The sequence below is a fragment of the Boleophthalmus pectinirostris genome, unplaced genomic scaffold (genome assembly GCF_026225935.1).
Source record: "Boleophthalmus pectinirostris isolate CB_2022bp ecotype Guang Dong unplaced genomic scaffold, ASM2622593v1 HiC_scaffold_5, whole genome shotgun sequence".
Taxonomy (NCBI): Eukaryota; Metazoa; Chordata; class Actinopteri; order Gobiiformes; family Gobiidae; genus Boleophthalmus; species Boleophthalmus pectinirostris.
Window position 1 is genome coordinate 22,039,148 of NW_026571404.1, and position 20,528 is coordinate 22,059,675.

Here is a 20,528-nt window from a genome sequence, read left to right on the forward strand (position 1 = left end):
CGTTACACCATTGTTTCCCAAAGACTGGGTCGCGACCATCAGGTGGGTCGTAAGAGATTTTCTTTGGGTCGACTTGTCACGATCTGCATGTAGGTCTGCAATATACATGTACATACATGTCCGCGCGCCCCTGCTCCTCACTTCTTCTCCTTGCCTAACCAATTTTCTGTGGGGAACACTGATTACTGTTTTTCTTTGTTGAAAACTTGAGTATTGTATTTTTCGGACTATAAGGCGCACTTAAAATTCCTTAATTTTCTAAAAAAATCGACAGTGCACTTTATAATCCAGTGTGCCTTATGTATTAATTGTGGTTGTACTTACTGACCTCGAACCGATTTTCACATATATTCCACTGTCATGTTCTTCAGTCCGACAGAAGCTGACCACATCAGCACAAAAGGAGCAAGCTGTTTTTTTAATAGCTTATAGTTTATGCAAACTAGCCATGTGGTTTAAGTTTTGTTTCTGTAAAACGCAAACAAATGTGCGCAAAGCTACATTAAACACTTTATTACTCAATCTATATTTGAGTTCTCCTCATAGGAAATAAGAAATAAGTCTCAAGTGTCATCCATTTGTTTCACTTTACCATATGGTGCACTTTATGTATGAAAATAGACAAGAGAATTCAACATTATTGATATTGTGCCTTATAGTCCAAAAAATACAGTAATAGTAATTGTTCAGACAGACACGATCACTCAATCAACAATAAAATATGCTCATTAATGTTCAATAATGGTCACAAATTTATTTTATGATTTACGAATACACAGCAAATTCAAGAGTGTTAATTCAACTCGTATATTAATTTTAACACTTTTACCATGTCATATGGGGTCCACAATAAAATGAGTTAAAACAATAGTTACGACTGTAACTGCGGTTCTATGAATCCCGGATGACAACCAGAGGCGGTGCTTCAAGCACTGGATGATCATCCTTGCGCATGCACAGGTCGAGAATTTAGTAACAACAAAGTCACCCTTGACCTCCGGTGGCTCAGGTGAGTCTATATAATCACGTGACACCGGAAGCTCAGTCCCTCAAACCTTCTCGCGAAAGCACGAGGATTCCAAGGGACTGGGCACTCTGGCGGTCATCCTGGATTCATAGAACCGCAGTTACAGTCGTAACTATCGTTCTATTTCATCCCTACTGACCGCCAGAGGTGGTGCTTCAAGCACTGGATGATGAATACCAGCAAGGTCACAAGGAATCATCAACATAAGGAGAAACCGTACCTCACTGTGATGTAGAGGACTGCTGCCGGAGAACCTCCTCCAGTGGGTGTGGGGAAGCTATGTTCACCCTGTAGAATCTCGCAAAGGTGTTGAGGGAGGTCCAGGACGCTGCCGAACAAATGACATCTAACGGCACACCATTGATGGCGGCCAATGATGTCGAAAGGCCTCTTGTGGTGTGACACCGGACCCCAGATGGCAACGACTGTCCCTGCAAAGCATATGCTTTTGTTATGACCCCCACAATCCAGTGTGCGAGGCTCTGTTTTGAAAGGGCCTGACCTCTGCGCGAGCCAGCAAAACAGACAAACAAGCTATCAGACCTCTGCACAGAAGCTGTGGAGTGAACATATGTCTCGAGTGCATGTACAGGACACAGCAATTCAGCAGGAGTTCCCGCCTCAAAACGGGAAAGTTGCAGTGGCAGATTGTGCTGTGTAGACGAGGGCACCTTTGGAACAAAAGCTGCATCAGGCCAAAGGGAAACCCCAGAACCATCAGGATGCCAGCGGCAACAGGATTCGTGAACAGACAGAGCATGTAGCTCACTCACCCGTTTAGCGGAAGCCATGGCCAACAGGAACGCAATCTTCATCGAGAGCCATTTAAGGTTGATCTACGCAAGTGGCTCAAATGGAGGAGTCCGCAGGGCCTCAAGTACAAGGGAAAGATCCCACGTCGGGACAACAGAGCAATTGGGTGGACCCAAGCGGCGCGCACCCTTCAGAAACACCAAAATATCCCAGTTATGACCAACATTAGAGCCATTCCACAATGCATGCCAGCAATTAATGGCAGCAACGTATACCTTTAGGGTAGATGGTGTACGTCCCTGATTTAGCAACCCTTGCAGGAAGGTAAGAACCATGGAAATGGGGCAGTGAACCGGGTCCTGCCCCCTGTCACGACACTATGTGTCAAAGAGCCTCCACTTGCAAGAATACAACCTGCGTGTAGATGGGGCACGTGCATTGGTCATTGTGTCCCCTATTGCTCCGGCATATTCCGAGAAGGCTAAGCCGGGCCTTGTAGGAGCCACACCCAGAGTTTCAGGCAACCGGGGTCGGGATGCAGAATCTGACCCCCCAGTTGCGACAGGAGATCCCTCCTGGAGGGAAGACGTTGTGCAGGGCCGCTGCAAAGCCTGAGCAGCAGAGGAAACCAGGGCCTCGCTGGTCAGAATGGAGCCACCAGGAGAAGACTGTGGCCTTCCTGAAGGACCCAGAGGAAATGGTGGGAACGCATAAAGAAGGGTTCTGGGCCAGTCGTGAGCCAGTGCATCCTGACCCAGAGGGCTGGCACACTCCGTCCATGAAAACCAAAGGGGGCAGTGCGTTGTCTCCTGGGAGGCAAATAGGTCCACATTCGCCCTGCCGAACATCTCCCAAATGTTCCACCACCTCTGGGTGAAGCCTCCATTCTCTTGGCAGTGGCCCTTGCCGAGACAGGAAGTCTGCCGCTGTGTTCCAAACCCCCGGAATGTGCACAGCTCTCAGACTGGCAAAACGCGGCGCAGCCCAAGTCAGGAAGAGTTGCGCCATCCTCAGCAAGCTCTCTGACCGGGTGCCCCCCTCATGGTTTAGGTGAAAAACCACACTGGTGTTGTCGCACCTCACTACCACATGTCGTCCTCGCAGGTATGGGAGAAAATTATGTAGAGCAAACCAGATGGCCATGAACTCCAGACTGTTGATATGAAGCCTGCTCTGGCGTACGGACCACAACCCCTGTGCTGTCCGTCCCTGCCACGTTGCACCCGAACCAACTAGGGACGCATCTGTGTTTACAACCTCCCTCCTGGATGGAAGGGGACCCAGAGGAACGCCTCGCAACATGATTGCCTCGCTCCTCCACTGAGACAGGGATGCCATGCACTGAGAGGTGACAAGTAGACGTCGCCTTCTGTGGGCATGACAGGCGGGGTCCAAGTGCAGGCCATTGAGCCACATCTGAAGTGGGCGCAAGGACAGGAGCCCTAGAGGAACCACAGCTGAGGCAGTTGTCAGTTTGCCAAGAAGGCTGAGGAACTTCATGTAAGGGAGGGACCTCCCGCACTGAAATTTCGGGAGCATGTCCAGAATGTCCCTTATCCGCTTGGGTGAGGGACGTGCTGTCATTGCCCGGGAGTCGAGAACCATCCCGAGAAAAGTGGTCACTTGCGATGGTACCAAACAACTCTTCGCCATGTTCACTCGTAGACCCAATCTGCTCACGTGCCTGAGCACTGTCTGTGTATCCTGAAGGAACTGATTGCGGGTGGGAGCACAGAGTAGTCCTTGCGTAGGCTGGTCCACTGGCAGAGCCTCCAATGAAACAGACAGGCCAAGCAGCAGATGGGACAGAGAATTCCCAATTCGACCCATGCGGGCTCCCATATCATACGCTTTACAGAGCAGATCGTCTGTAACACAGCATTGCAGTCGCGGACACTGGGCATTCGTCCGCACTGTGTCTTCAGGGGTAACAATAAGTGAGGCGATGGCCAGCTCCACCGCCGGCATGCGTCCCAAAGCAAACTCGTGAGGGCCCTGCATTGCTGCCAATGCTCAACCATCTGAAGTAGGCCTCGAAAATGCCTTGGTATCTGTCCAACAGGCATAAAGTTCCTTTACATATTCTGTTGAGGGAGGAACCGCAAAGTGAGAAGCAGTAGCCTGACGGAGAAAGAAGGCACTAGAGGGAGCCGGCGTCAACGGCGCATCTAATTTTAAACGGCCAAGAGCTGTGTGTATTGCTACAGTGACAGACTCATCGCTCCCAGCCTGAGAACAGGTAGAGCATAGGGACCCTGAGTCCAAGACTTTAGAACTCAGGTCATCACAACCCATTTGAAAATGGGTGTCAGAGGCTGCCACAGACATGGCATCATCACATACAGCGGCCACATCCTGCTGTTGGTGGGGAGCCACCACATCAGGATCAGGTCGAGCAGGGAACGCCATTAGTGACCCACCGACAACGCCGTATATTAAACCGGGAGCTCAGTAATAGGGTCAGGTCGAGCTGGGACGCTACTCGTGACCCGCAAACGACGACGCACTCTAAAACGGGGAGCACCGCAACGGGGTCTGGTCGAGCAGGGAACGCCACTAGAGACCCACGCCGATCAATGGTACTAACAATAATCGCAAAGAATAAACCGCACACAGCTATTCTGTGACAGTAGTAAACCAATCAAGTAGCAGCCGCGCCAATATATGCCAACAAACAAAGTGATGGAAACTGGCCGAACACGGCGAAATCCGAAGAAACAATGAATCAAAGTTAAACGGAAAATTAAATACAAGCCGAAAGCGGCTATATCAAACCAGCAATGTAAATCTACCGAGCGTGTAACTAGCTACGGCGAACCAATGTAAATAACAGCAGCCTACCTCCACAACGGACACCAGTAGGCCGATCCACTGCTTGTGCAGCCCCAGGAGGGCGAGGGAACTCGCAGCACCGACTGTTATACAGTTACGGGGCTACATGTGACAAGCAGCGATAACAAAACAATGGGAATAGCAAAACGTTTTTGCAACACTTCCACCATGCAACCTGCGTGTGAGAAGGTGAAAAGGGACTGAGGTTCCGGTGTCACGTGATTATATAGACTCGCCTGAGCCACCGGAGGTCAAGGGTGACTTTGTTGTTACTAAATTCTCAATCTGCGCATCCGCAAGGATGATCATGAGCACCGCCTCTGGCGGTCAGTAGGGATGAAATAGAACTACACTTTCCAAAGTGTAATAGGCTCAATACTGGTAAAGTGATGTAACCACACTCCTCATAGTTGAATTTGACAGTGATTAAAATTTGATTGATTTGACATTAGTTTATAGTGAAAAACTAATAACTCTATATTGCTATGTTTTAACACTTTATGAAGAAGAAATACTGTAGAATGTTCTTCATGTTACACAATTCAATAGTAACTCTTTCTTCACTAAATACAGTCTAAAAGTTGTGGTCATTCTGGTATTAAAACAATGCTCATACAATCAACACAAATTAAACAAGTCATATGACACAATACTATTTTTGCAAAATCCAACTGACAGCAGGAATTCTCTGCCCTCAACAGTTTGATGAAGTTTTGACTTTCAATGCAAGCAGTCGATGGATAAATCAAGATCTTGTTTTGAATGGAATTCAGACATGCTCATCTCCAAAAAATGAGAGGAGCATGTCTGACTGTTCGAAACAAGATCTTCTCTCCATTATATAAACTTAACAATGTTTATAATAGAGGCAGTCCTGCTAATTATGAAACATTAACACTGCAGAAACCTTTTACCTCAAGAGTCAGTCTTTCACTCTTGAGGTTTCTTTTGACACATCCAACGTCCATGTTGTTGACAGTTCTTTGAATACAGGTGTAAAGTTTGTGGGAATCTGAGGACCAAGTACCTTGAAGTGTTCACCAAATTCAGCCCGGTCAACAATGACAAAAATCCTTTGTCCTTCCCACTTCAGTCACAGGTAGAAAGGCCGTCCAGGCTCAACCAGCAAGAAATGTGTCCATACCGATCTGTAAAATAAAATATAGAATAGAATAAATATAACATATTCATGTAACCACCTTGCAAAACATGAATAAAAATTTAAAAGTAAATAAATAGTAAATATATTATGGTGCATATATCATTATTTGTTTATTCCTATTAAGCAGGTTATTCTGTTGCATGAGCTGTATGTTTTTGTATACAGGAACCATTCAAATAAATAACTTGAAGGGTGGAAAAAATTTTGAAAAAATGTTAGCCCCTTAGAAAAGATTATTTTAAAATGCAAAACCCACATGAAACAAAACACCTAAATGCCATTAATCATGAAAACTGAATGAGATTAAGGCAAAAATTACAACTACTTAGCAGATATATAAAACTCCATTAGTCAATTATGAAATTATTGGTGAGGTTACATTTCAGTTCTATATTTAACCATTTCATGACATACCTGCAAATTTCTGACGAGACGGTTAATGGCTTGAGCCTTCATCTTCCCACTGTAGCTTTAGGAGCTGGGGATGCATGTGAACCAGCAGCAAGACCCTCAAGAAAATACAAGAATGAAAAAAGAATGTATCATTACTCTTTTTGACTAAAGGTAAATAGCATGTTAAGACACTGTACTGGGTAAGACCTCACACTTGAAGATTTTTTTTTTTACAGAATACCACTAACCTTTTGATTCAAACTATTTTAATAATTCTCTTCTTGGTACAATATTCCACCTCAACACACCACACAAAAATGTGCACGTTTATAAGCCATTATTAAAAGATTTAAAAAATGTGAACACTGTGAATGAATACAGCCCCAAAGTGTGAAAAACACGGTGAAATCTCTGAAGAGCTAAGCTAACGAATACTAACCTGTCCTTCACTTCAGTATAGACCGGGGGTCCGTGTCGCGGCCATTAGATTTTCGTTTGGAAATGGGGAATCAGTACCGGGTTCAGGCAGAGATAGGGCCGTGTGAGGGCGTTTGGATCTGGGCAGAGTGGACCCGCTGTTCACGGTCTTCTCGAAACGGAGCTGAGGCAGAGCGGGACTCACCTGGTTTAGGCGTAGGCGGGTGTCGGGATAGACCTGAGCAAATGCGGGTTTAGTCCTCGTTTAGAGACGATTCAAAATCCTCTGATGCCTAGTCCACTCTAGGCTATGGAACGTATACCGCGTCCCCGCTGCCCCTGATGTACAGCCTGCAGAAACACCAGGAATTCCGACCGCTCCCCTCAGAGAGTCAGCTGCAGTGTAGCCGCTGAGAGCGCGCTCCAGTCCCGCTTAAAGACAGTGCGCCGTAACCCGTTTCAGAAAGTGAAGAGCATGACGGGGGCTTTGAGGCCTTCTCTACGACAAAAACACAGATATCAAGCAAATAGATTTTCGGCTTACAACAAAGTGTTACGACTTTGAATTTCCAATTTCAATACGAGAATCGAATGCAATGTGAACGTACACGGACCCAAGAGCCCCAACTGCACGAATGTCTGTCTGCACGATGTTGTGCGATGTTTTTTTTTTTTTTTTGTTTGTTTGTTTGTTTTTTCAAGTAGCAGAATCATCAGTGGAACATTATTCACTCTAAATACATTATTGTGGTATATTTGATAACTTCTTAACTCAGTAAAGCACGCACAAGGCTAAACGCCACGTAGCACCTGTTACGTTAGACATTTGTACACTGTACAGTTTTGGTAAATTCAGATTATTTTACAACTAACATTTTACAGTATTATAAGCAGAAAAATGCTAGTAAGACGTTTCAAAAATTTTTACTTACATGTGTCCCGCTCCCAGCACAGTCCAGCTCACATGAAAAATGGCTGCTGTCCGAGTCAGAGTGCAGATCATGGAGCAGACGGAGAATGACAGAAAATTCCAATGTTGGGGTTTATATTTGCAACTATTGGCAACCGTGGAATGTCTGTGCGTTACCATAACAGATATAAACTTGTTTTGATTTAACTTTACATTTCATTTGAGGAGAAAGGCGCTGTAAAACCATGTAAAACCCGGACAACAGATGACAACAATGAAATAAACGTCGGAGACATTATTTTACCACCGACATTTTTGTATTTATCACTTGAAATAGCTCATAAATATCTCAGAAATAGCTCATAACTGTCCTAAATCATCGTGAACAGTGAATGTAGGACAGGCCTGTCACTAGCATTACAATGACCTAATGTATTATGACCTAATACATTTACTTGAGTTACTATTTACAGATATTGTACTTCATCCTCGCAATTGCATTAACTTTAAATGACAAATCAGATGTTTCGTCCAGTTACTTTTAACTTAAGTGACTTGAGGAGTAGTTTCCCCAAATACTTTTAGCTACTAAAAACATTTCTTGGATTTCTACTTTTTACTTAGACTTCCAAATTGTATTTATTTTATTTTTATTTAATTTTTTTGAAGTAACGTTACTCTGAATTGAGTACAATTTGTGACTATTTTACCAATTTTCATGGACATCAACATGGAGTAACAGAAACATTGACTGTCACAGGTAAGTTAGTTAGCTTACTACTACTCAATACTACTGCTAGTATTAGACCAAATATATTTAGCATTTTTATGAATTAAATTAACTGCAGAGTGTCCTAAAAAGGTAAAGTAATCTGACCCGGGGCATGTGAGAGTTCAGGTGGTTGGACTTGAGACTCGTTGAGTTCAGTTCTGTTGAAAAACAAACGCTGTTAGCTGTTAGCTTAGCTTCGGACGGAGAAATGTGGTTTCCCTCTCGGAGCGCAGACGAGAATCACAGAAAATTCCAATATTGGTGTTTATATATGCAACTACTGGCAACCGTGGAATGTCTGTGCGTTGCCATAAGAGATATAAACTTGTTTGATTTAACTTTACATTTCATTTGAGGAGAGAGGCGCTGTGAAACCATGTTAAAAAAAAAAAAAAAACATGTAAAATCCGGACAACAGGCGACAACAATGAAACAAACGTAGGAGACATAATTTTACCAACAACATTTTTGTATTTATCACTTGAAATAGCTCATAAATACCTCATAATTGTCCTAAATCATCGCGTTACATACACTTAAGTGTAGGGCAGGTGTCACAAGCATTACAGTGACCTAATGTATTATGACCTAATACATTTACTTGAGTCACTATTTACAGATATTGTACTTTCTTCCCACTGTGAAAATACCAGACATGAGTACTATTTCATGTTTCATCCTCGCAACTGTATTAACCTTAAATGACAAATCAGATGTTTTGTTCAGTTACTTTTAACTTCAGTGACTTGAGTAGTTTCCCCAAATACTTTTATTCTTAGCTACTAAAAACATTTCTTGGAGTTCTACTTTTTACATAGACATGAGAAATATTTTTTTGAAGGAACGTTACTCTTAATGGAGTACAATTTGTGGCTATTTTACCCAATTTTCATGGACATCAGTGATGGCAACATTGACTGTCACAGGTAAGTTAGTTAGCTTACTACTACTCAATACTACTACTAGTATTAAACCAAATATATTTAGCATTTTTATGAATTAAATTAACTGTAGAGTGTCCTAAAAAGGTAAAGTAATCTGACCCGGGGCATGTGAGAGTTCAGGTGGTTGGACTTGAGACTCGTTGAATTCAGTTCTGCTGAAAAACAAACGCTGTTAGCTGTTAGCTTAGCTTCGGACGGTGAAATGTGGTTTCGCTCTCGGAGCGCAGACGAGAATCACAGAAAATTCCAATATTGGTGTTTATATATGCAACTACTGGCAACCGTGAAATGTCTGTGCGTTGCCATAAGAGATATAAACTTGTTTGATTTAACTTTACATTTCATTTGAGGAGAGAGGCGCTGTGAAACCAGGACTGCAGATGACAGCAGTGAAATAAACGTAGGAGACATTATTTTGCCACCAACATTTTTGTATTTATCACTTGAAATAGCTCATAAATATCTCATAACTGTGCTAAATAATCGCGTTACATAAACTGGGTGTAGAACAGGCCTGTCACAAGGATTACAGTGACCTAATGTATTATGACTTAATACATTTACTTGAGTCACTGTTTACAGATATTGTACTTTCTTTCCACTGTGAATATACCAGACATGAGTACTATTTCATGTTTCATCCTTGCAATTGCATTAACTTTATCACATCTTTTGGACTTCTACTTTTTACTTAGACTTAAGAAATATATATATATATATATATATATATATATATATATATATATATATATATATATATATATATCTACAGCTAAGTATATATATATATATATATATATATATATATAAATCTCACAGCTAAGTTAGTTATCTTACTACTGCTCAATATTACTACTAGCATTAGACCAAATATGTTTGGCATTTTTATGAATTAAATTAACTGCAGAGTGTCCTAAAAAGGTAAAGTAATCTGACCCGGGGCATGTGAGAGCTCAGGTGGTTGGACATGAGGCTCGTTGAATTCGGTTCTGCTGAAAAAGAAACGCTATTAGCTGTTAGCTTAGCTTCGGACAGTGAAATGTGCTTCTTTCTCGGACTGTAGCTCTCCCACTGGAAACGTTACAAAGGCCCAACACTGATGTAGTGTAATAATCAAAATAGACACTTTCTAAGTGTTTGACGTTAACACTGTGAATCAACAACTACTCATTTTATGTAAACACAACTACTTATTTTACTCTACAGCACTATCATAGTTGAAATAACTCTTGACTGTCTTGAAACATATCTGGATTTTCTTCACTTTACTCACAACAACACCAACACAGTGAATGTAACACTTCTGAATTTGCTGTGTAATCTCTTCAGAAAAAATGTTTGGGAAACACTGCCTTATCACACCATCCTCCCCCCTGACTCTTTTCCAGTCGGGTACATGATCATCCCAGTTATTTGCTGGGATGTGGTTGTGGGTGGTGTTTGGGCCATTTAATTTTTCAGTAGCGGTGGGTGATATTAACAAAAATTAATATGCATCAGGTAGTATGTGCTAAAATTGTGTTTTGGTTGAGCTTCAGGTATCTCCCAAATGTGAATGGAGCATAAACCTTTGTATCCCTTTGGAAAATTACACTTCACATTTCTGTTCATTCTATATTAATCAGCTCTTTTTGTACAAACTTCTCGTGGTTTAAATTATAGACAATACAGTATACTTGATTTTTCAAATTTTGCATATCTCCAGAACAATAATTTCAATGATATCTATTTTCTTATCTGTCTACCACCTCTGTGCACAGGTGTGTGAACAAGCAGAAAGAAATCAGGTTATTTTCTGTTTACATGCCATTTCAATCTGGGATATAATTTGCTGGCATTTTTATATACAGCAACATGATGTTTTATTTGAGATGCAGTGGTGGTTGCAATGTGATTTCTTTTATTTACCTGAGAATCTGCAGGAAGCGCAGCTTGCAGGTTGACAGGTACCCACTGCTTGATGACTTAAACTGTGAAAACACTGCATGCATTGTATATTTTATTTTTTCAAGTCAATCAATTTGTTTTTCCGCATGTAATCTAAAGTGTCAAACGTTACTAAAATGCGCTGTAATACTGTCACTTGTTATTAGACACGCCTGAATATTGAAACACCACTTATTCACACATTGGAATGACATGGAACCAACCGGAAAACAATGCCTCGCAATGGCTTAAGGCAGTGGTTCCATCTGTTTTCAAAGGCATGTGAATAAATCAGAGTTCCTATAGTTGTTTATGTCTGTTGTGACGGCTGCTAACACTCCTCATAGTCTCTTGTGATTCTCTGAGGGCCTGGCTCATTCCAAGTTAATTTACCAGCAAAATGAGCAGCGACTCAAAGATGCAACCCATGGCTTTATTTAAAAAAAAGAAAAAAGCCACCACAGGAGCTATTTTTATATATTCTGAACAATACACTGTGCGTTAATAACTGACTATAAAATGGTGAAATTACGGATGCTAATCTTAAAGCCAAAAGTAATTACCTGGTACGTGCAAGAAAGAATTGACAGAATATCTTTTTGTGTTTCTTCCAGTCTGTCCTCATCACTATAGCTCTGAAAAACTAACAACCAAAAGGGCAGGTTTTTCAGTTATTTACAGCTCCAAGTGAAGCATCAACACAGTGCTATTTTACCTCAACAGTGGAACTCCTCCAAGATCATCAATCAGCAGACAAAGAGTGTAGTTTGACACATGTTGGAACAATACATCTTAAGCCCAACTCATGTATTAAGCCGTCACACTGGAAGGCTCAATATTAAATCAAGTTTGGACCAAAATAAAACGATAGAACTGGAATAATTTAGTAGACTCTCATTATAGCCCACTCGCTCATGCATGTTTTGAAGTTCAAGGTTTGTGCTTAAGTACTGTCTATTACACAGGATTTACGAGGCCATTCTCTCCCCATTTTCATATCATGCTGTTCTATAAGATGGTTGCAACTGCTCAATATCACGCTGACATGATTCAGCACTTTTAACTTTTATGCCCAGCCATGCACAATGACCTCCATATACACCTATGGCCATGTTAATTATTCAACATGTTTTCATGGTATGGGTGCTGCTGAGTCGCTCTAACTTCTCGTGGCAGTGGGATTATTTGACGCTGTGTTATGAAGTGGCCAGCTTTAATATTGTATAAAGCTCTTGGTGCTTGTCATGAATTCCTTTGACTCACATTAAGAGCAGTCCTTGAGCTACAGATTAAAACTCTTTAGTCTGTTCTAAATAAAACATCAAAAACTGAGGAGGGTAACATGTTTGTGCTCTTGGCCTTGCAAAGTTTGGGATAGAGAGACACACTTTTGTAAACTTTACATCTTTGCATTTTGGTTCATAACTTTTCTTTTTCTGATGTCTGTGTCCCAGGAGCTGGAGGCTGGTCCCCCCTGAGCTCAGACTGGTACCAGTGGCTGGAGGTGGATCTGGGAGAGCGAACCCAGGTTACAGCTGTGGCCACACAGGGACGCTACGGTAGCTCTGATTGGCTAACAGCCTACCTGCTGATGTTCAGTGACACGGGACACAACTGGAGGCAGTATCGACAGGAGGACAGCATTGGGGTGAGTGTAGTTAAAGTGAGTATGTGGTTTGAATAGTAGAATTATCATCTAAAGGTGAGTTATGTAACTTTGTAACAAGTGACAGGAAGAATGCACTCTTTTTAATATGTTTTGAGGGGAAAAAAGGCACCTGTAGCTGAAAGAAAGCAAGATAATTTTATGCCATACTGTGGAATATTTCAGACAAAGCAATAATAAAAAAAAGTTACACTGGGCACCTAGACTGAAAAATGGCATGATATTAGAACAACATGCAATATTCAACATGAATATAGCATTACTGATATGGTAAACCTTAATCATGTCAAGTAAGGCTTTTTTATAGATCATAAACTAAAAGTGAAATTCAGTTGTATTTTTTGAAGCAACACATTACTGGACTAAATTAGAACCTCATTTGAAGTCCTAACTAGTTCCAGTGTGTCAGGTTATGACATTTTCCTGGTTAAATATATGTATAAATGTATGTATAAATGTATGTATAAATATATCCCAAAATGGTGCACTGTTGGAGCATTTGCATACTGTATATTGTGGTCCAAAATGCAAAGTGGAAGTTTTATATGAGCTCCTAGCATAAATTTGCATATATAATGCAGCAGGCATTTAGCTGCAGCACCATGCATGACTTCAGTTGTCTTGTGTTGTAAACGTAATGAGCCTCTCCTTGTTATTAACAGTAAATTAGTGTTTTATTATGCGCTTACTGACCTGATATACTTATGAAGTTTTAACATGCAACAGAGTAGCAGATGTGTAGTGGAGAATTTACATTTATTGAAATTAGTACAGAGTTATAGGGCTGTTATGTGCTTATATGCATTAAGCCTAATAAAACCACATGTCAGAAAGGCTGCAGTTACTTTTTAACAAACCAAGGAATTAGCATCTCATTTACTTACACAATTGCTTTTAAAATGTATTCTTCACCCGCGGGCTCTGTAGCGCTCTGTGTTAAGTGCAGTACGCTAAGAGTGTATGCGGAGGCAGTCAGACGTTACCTTGTAGACAGACAATTCTCCCTATTAAAGTGATGGCGTGTAGAACAGCTTCAATTTTAACTTGATGAGAGGTAAGGCTCTCGCGGTGAGGGCAAAATGAATGTCAAGCTAAGATTCCTTCAGAGGGACCAGGGGAGCAGAAAAAGCTTTAGAGCTTGTGTTGATTTCACAGTCGCTATAAATCGGGCTAAATCCGCAGCGCGTCTCCTCCGTCTCTCCAAAGCTCCGTATTAGTCAGCCTGGTTTATTAAGGCTTTCGGGGAACAAAGTCATGGGCTGAGCTGCTTCATCAGTCACTATTCCTCTAGGACTTTTCTCCTTTAAGCGCAGAGGCCAGAGTTGAGTGGAGCTGAGTAATGCTCTCTCATTCACTGCTCCTCCGCGTGTCTGTCTTTGAGCGGGTGCCACTAAGGTGAGCCGCAGCAGATGGTGGTGGAAGTGCTCTCCTAATAAGGGAAGAAAGATTCATTTAGACTGGATTTGTGGCAAATATAAAAGCATGTGTTGCGTCCTGAGAAATACTTATAAAATAGCAGAAAATGTGTTTTTAATGTATAATGTAAGAAAACATTCTGCGCATTGAACGAACAGACTGTTTATTGACTTGGCGTGTTTTACAGAAAATCACATATGAAGGTTAAGTGAAACAGAAGTACATTTCTGCAGTCATTAGCACCCTTTTGAAAGTGTGTTGTGTTGGGGAGGGTTATTTAACAAATCAAAACATTTTCTTATTTATTCCCACATTAAGAAACTCCACATTTGAGATTCAGGTTCGGTTGAACATAATGGAAGCGAAAATTCAGCCAACCCCATTGGCCTTCAGGCTCTGTGACTATAAAGCTATTAAAAAGTCCATTAGTCATTTTCCTGTGATGCCTGTCACCTTCAGTTGGCCATCATCTGCATTTACTAAGACATTTCTGTGGGAAACGCTGCTCCTGCCTCACCTCCTAAACCTCTGTCTCCTTCTCCTCATTTCCGTCACTTTCTCTGTTAATTAAAAGCTCCCAAAGGAAGACTGTGTATCCAGGCTTGGCCATATATCAAACACCTCTCGCTGAAGGTTAGGCTGTGCTCTCCACACACCTGTTCAAAGACACAGAGCTGAACTTGATGATCTGCACTTTTGTGCAGACACTTTTATTAGCATTGACGACTTGCACTGGAATGAATTGTTAAACTTTATATTCAGCTGAGTATTGGAAAAAAGCCGACATGTGCTATAGGATTGAGGAGGTTAATAACTGTTATTCTCCATGGACCAAGTGTTTACCAAAGCATCAAACACATAAAACTACAACGTGTGCTTCACAAATCTAATTTTCTACCTGATTGAGAAAGCATTCACCAGGAACGTGGCCTTATCTCCACACCATTCCTTTCATTAAAGAGGAAAATCAAACGCATCACTTCTCACACATGCCTCTGGGACTGGGGCTCAACCTCAAAGAAAAGATGAAAAGGGAAATGTTCACTTATAGAGAAGCAGGTCTGACCAAAAGGGAGTTCTATTGGAGTAAAAGGTGGTCATTGTTATAACAAAGAAACAACAACAGTGTGTGGTATTTTCAGATGTTTTCTGGAAACACCAATGCAGACAGCGTGGTTCAGCACAAGCTGCAGCAGACAGTCATCGCTCGCTACCTGCGCCTCATCCCCCTGGACTGGAACAGCAACGGCCGGATCGGACTCAGGATAGAGGCCTATGGATGTCCTTACAGTAAATACTGACAAAACCATGTTGCATTTATGGCACCATGTATGTTTAAGTTACTAATGTGTCCTCTCTAGCTGTCTGCAGTGTCTAGGCTTTGACCTAAATCTCCCATTATGAAGGAAAAGGAAATAGAACAATTGCATATAGTGGGCCTTTGTCCTTTGTGCACACCGCCTCAGGATCACAGTAGCCTAAATTGAGCTAAGTGGTAAAAGTAGCAGAAGCAGAACAAAAATAAAGGAAGAATATCAGCCAAGCTCATAATTTATACCCCCCGAGCAAAGCCTGATAGAACGATGAGAGAAACTGGATGAACACAAAACATATTATTTAAAGAAAAGCGATCTAATGCAACAACAAAGAGACATACACTGATTGCCTGGTGAATGGTGGGTGGTCTCGCAATGGGGACACTAATCAATACATTTCAGCTGACATTTCACATTTGATGCCTGAATAGTGCAGCCTTTATAGATTGTCTTTGGTCTTCTGCTCATCCAGGCCACCTTTAATCTTCACCCTACACTGTAAAGGAAAGACCCTGTGGCCATAATGAAACTCCATTGATTCTGAATTGTCTAGTTCTTCATGGCTGAGGTATATTTAATAATGACATTTCATATTTTTCAGATTCCGATGTGGTCAGCTTCACTGGTCGAAGCAGTCTCCTTTTCAGGCTGAGTCCAAAACCTACAATGGTCAAACAGAGTATTTCCCTTAATTTTAAAACACTGAAGAACTCTGGGACATTACTCCATGCTGACGGACAAAGTGGACACAGTGTCACGCTGGAGTTAGAGAAGGGAAAGCTGGTTCTGCACCTGCAAACAGGTAAGACACGCGCTTTCAGACAGAAAATGATCAATAGAATAGCAGGATCCAACAATTAGTGCTATTTTAGTGTCAGTACCTTTGCGAAATAGAGCCAGGATATTACAGACTCTAGCCACCCACAGTAGGCTAATTAAAAGTACAAAGATTTTGGTGTAGGCCACAGCTACTGTCTGAATGCTAATGGTGGGTTTCCAAAGTTGCCTTTTTACCATTGCCTTGTCTAGGTGATACCAATCAATTCAAAAAAATATTGTTGAAACTAGATACTGGAACAAGTATCTGTTCAGAAAAAAAATACATAAATTGGACCTTTCCTAGTTTTTGAATAATCTTGATCTATATCAGAACTAGTATTAGACTAAAAGTGAAGACAGGATGAACCTTTACTGAAGGAAGTATAAGAAGTCATGATCATTTTATGAAAACAACTATTATTTTGTGTTGAAAATTATGTTATGTTGTGTTTTCATTTTAATTAATTTTGTATCAAAGTCGAGTTTTATCAACTTTATTATTTATTATTATTATTTTTTATGTTTATTTGTACCTTTCCCTGTGAAGTTTGTCCAGTCTACAAAAATAACTGCCTCTATTTCTGAAATCCATTACAAACTCAAAACTTTGCTAACTACAAAAGAGACTAGTTACTTCTAAAATGAATTTACAGTATTACCATTTCATTAATTGGTCCACAGCCTTAATGCCTGTTTTGGTGCTTTGTTCCTTTGTGTACACCTCCTTCTGCAGCACTTAATGTTTCACACTTAGTTCCACTCTGTGCCCGGAGATGTCCAAATGGCCATACAAGATATTGGCTTATTAAATAGCATGCACACTCCTCATTATAATTCATTTTTATCTTCCCTAAAATGCATTAAAATGTTAATTTAGACTTTTGCAGCTCACACATTATAAGTTGATGGCTTAGTATGGAGAATGTGGATTATAGCCGCTTCAGTGCAGCCAACTCTGGAGCTCTCAGACTCTGAGCCAGTGGAAGTGACAGAAATTGATTTGTGCTTTTGAAATGACTTTGGCTGCATGTCCAAATGTCATAACTGTAATCAGCATGCCCACTGTTTTATTTCTGCATCTCATTCTATCCCAGCAGTGATCTCCGACACACACTCCAGTGATTACAGCTAAAATGTGAGATTTAAAAGCGCTGTGATAGAAGCGTTTTCATATACACAGATCAGATATTAGGACTCCTGGAAGGTGTACTGAATAATACAGACCAGTCTTTATTATTTTACATTTTGTCCTTTTGCATAAATTGTTAGATGCGGGAGAACCTGGCAGCTGTAATTAACTGTGTAAGATATTGTCCTAAACAGTAGACTGCACACAGAGAATGAGTAATCCGACAGATGAGATAGAGGTCAAATGGCCCCTAGACCCTCTTCTAGTTCAGTTAATGAGAGATCCCTCTTATACTTCAGTTTATGACAGATAAGCACTGTATTTGGGCTATATACATTTATTGTACAAGAAGAACAATACTATTACATTCACAGCTGTTGAAAGATGTTACCATGTCAGCTCTAGAGTTGAAAATAATAGACTTGGGAGTACTCAGTTATATATACTGTACCTTTTTTAAAGAAATTGTACTTCTTGGAGTAGTTTTCAGATACTGTATGTAACTCTTACTTATATAATAATAATGTATTGTACAGTGTAACAGTCAAAATGTGGTTACTCTTCCCTGTATCAGTAATTCTACGAGTGGTAAAAGCTTTATATTGACAATATCATATTACAATTTTTTGGAGTACTACTTTGTACTTAAAGCAGGCATGTCCAAACTATGGCCTGGGGGCCAAATGCGGCCCTCAGACACATTTTTCTTGGCCCTCAGGCTTCCAGGTGAAATGGCCCAAATTACCTTGCATCAAATAAAAATAATTTTTTTACTGCAAGTTTTCTGAAAATCTACCTTGATAAAGCTAATATTTAATATTTAGTGTGTGGTTTTAAGGATCTAAGCATGAATAAAGACTGATGGTTCATTCTAATGCACATATTTCAATTATTCACTGTATTGAGCACCAGTCTATGACCCTCGATCGGCCCTCTGCTTCATCTGTGTTTAGATATGTGGCCCTTGATGAAAAAAGTTTGGACACCCCTGACTTAAAGGTACTACTTTATTCTTTATTATTAGTCTGTCTACATCTTCAGAGCGCAAAATATTCTGTTCCACCTTGTGATGTCATGAAGCGGCAGTTTTCATGTTAACAGCATCTTTTACCTTTAGTTCAGTAGAGATGCCAGAAGGTGTACGGAGCACTTCCTGTATTACCCCATGACATCATAAAGTGTTTTCTGTTCAAGAGAAGAACTATTCATAATTTTCAGGGTTTGTTTGTTAAACTTGTGTGAATGAAACTAAATATAACTCCAGAAATGTTTGTGATGAGTAAACAACATTTTTACATAGCTCAGAAAGTAGTCTAAAATGGACCATTTAACTTTAATAATTTTTGGCCACTCTGGACACATCTGCTCATTACTGTGATCTGCATGTTTCTGAGATTTTTATCAGTGGTGCTGTTGTTTAATATTTTATACTGTTAAATTTTATATCCGACAACAATTCTAAAAAAATATGAGGAATCGGGTACAAGGTTTGTCCTGATGTTCATAAGAATATGTCCACCTCAAGCAGACAGTGTAGTGTTATGACTGCATTGTGTATAGGTAAGATATATCTCTTGATCAGAGCGTTTTCTTTAATATCTTCTTTAGTAATACTCACAGTATTGTTTGTGCATGATTTACTGCTCCTGTGTCAACTCTGGCTTTTATTTTGAGCTTTTCACGATGATTTATAACAGTGTTTTTATTGTCTCCTCTGTTATCAGGGTGTAAACAAACAGATACATCCCCCGCTGGTGTCAGAGAGAGCCAGCTTTGCTTAATTTTACTGCCCACAACTGCCTTGTTTTATCGGTTGGGAGATATCTAACTGATCAGCATCTGCATCACAACTCAAAATGAGCTTCCAAAAGTCGGCGTCTTTATGCTAATTGCCCTTCAAAATAAATAGCCATGAATACAAATGGCTGATTGTTGTTGGAGTTTGAAAAGTGAAAATTGGTCGTGACTGATTTCAATGCATTCTTTGGAAGACAATAAACATAAATTGCAATGTTTGATTCTGAGAAAAGGTCATTTCGGAAGCATTTTGATGAGTAACCAGGGTAGGGTGACCAGATTTTCAAAATTAAAAACTGGGACACACCCTGGTTGGGATGGTTGGGATGAATAAAACTGTAAAAAGAGCGCATAACATTGTCTATTTTCAAGTCACTTTTGGGTCAGTATAATCTTAGGACTTCGGTTGTTGCAACTGACTGTATTTTTTTGCCTTATGGTCAGTTAGACTTAGACTTAGACAAACATTATTGATCTACATGGGAAATTATTTGGACGCAGTAGCTCACACATTACAATATATTAGAATAACAAAGAGCAACAATATAAATGATAATAACACATTCAAAATAAGTAGCAAAAATAGCAAAAGCCTGGTGTGAAATAAGGCAGAATTATATAAATGTACATTTATATATGTATATGTAGTAATACAAATATATCTCTCAGCTATGTACAAAGGTCGTAAGGAGAAACAGCGCAAAGATGAGATAATGATTGACAGGACATAGGGTTATTTTTTACATCAGGGTGAGTTGTTGTACAGTTGTATGGAGTATGATAAATATAGTCCTGTATCTCTCACTGTTTGAGCTGAGCTGTAGGAATCTGTTGGAGAATGAGTTCCTCTGCACTTCTGTCCCTCCTTTTCAAGTATAGTTTTTTGTATTTTAGCTAAACAAATGATAATATACCCCCCTCTTTACTGTTTGCAGGTATCAAATTGGTCAAAAATAGGGACACATGGGACATTTCTTGTATAAAACTGGGACAAATCACTGGTTTTGGGTAAGAGGGGACACAGGGCTCAAAACTGGTCACACTAAACATGCTGAACATTTCTGAAAGCCTTTTTGTTTGCATTCTTTTTTTCATGTTATCCATTCTAATCGTGGAAGCCAGAGGAAACTGGTAAAACAATTACGTCAGCGCGTCATCTGATAAGAACTGTCAATAATAGCAAACTTAATTAGATCCGGAGTTGCTGTGAATGCCTTATTGCCAAAGCAGACGCCACATGATTAGGTAA

At 40.5% G+C, this 20,528-nt stretch overlaps 1 protein-coding gene across 2 annotated transcripts in view; it reads left to right on the forward strand.

Moving 5' to 3' along the window:
• The window catches only part of cntnap3 (contactin associated protein family member 3), a 45,301-nt gene that overhangs the window by 3,811 nt on the left and 20,962 nt on the right, over window positions 1–20,528 (forward strand). For both annotated transcript variants that reach the window (XM_055162497.1, XM_055162496.1), the window contains exons 2-4: window positions 12,591–12,784; window positions 15,361–15,508; window positions 16,136–16,336. In XM_055162497.1, coding sequence (XP_055018472.1) covers window positions 12,591–12,784; window positions 15,361–15,508; window positions 16,136–16,336 — 543 coding nt within the window. The remainder of the gene's footprint in view (window positions 1–12,590; window positions 12,785–15,360; window positions 15,509–16,135; window positions 16,337–20,528) is intronic.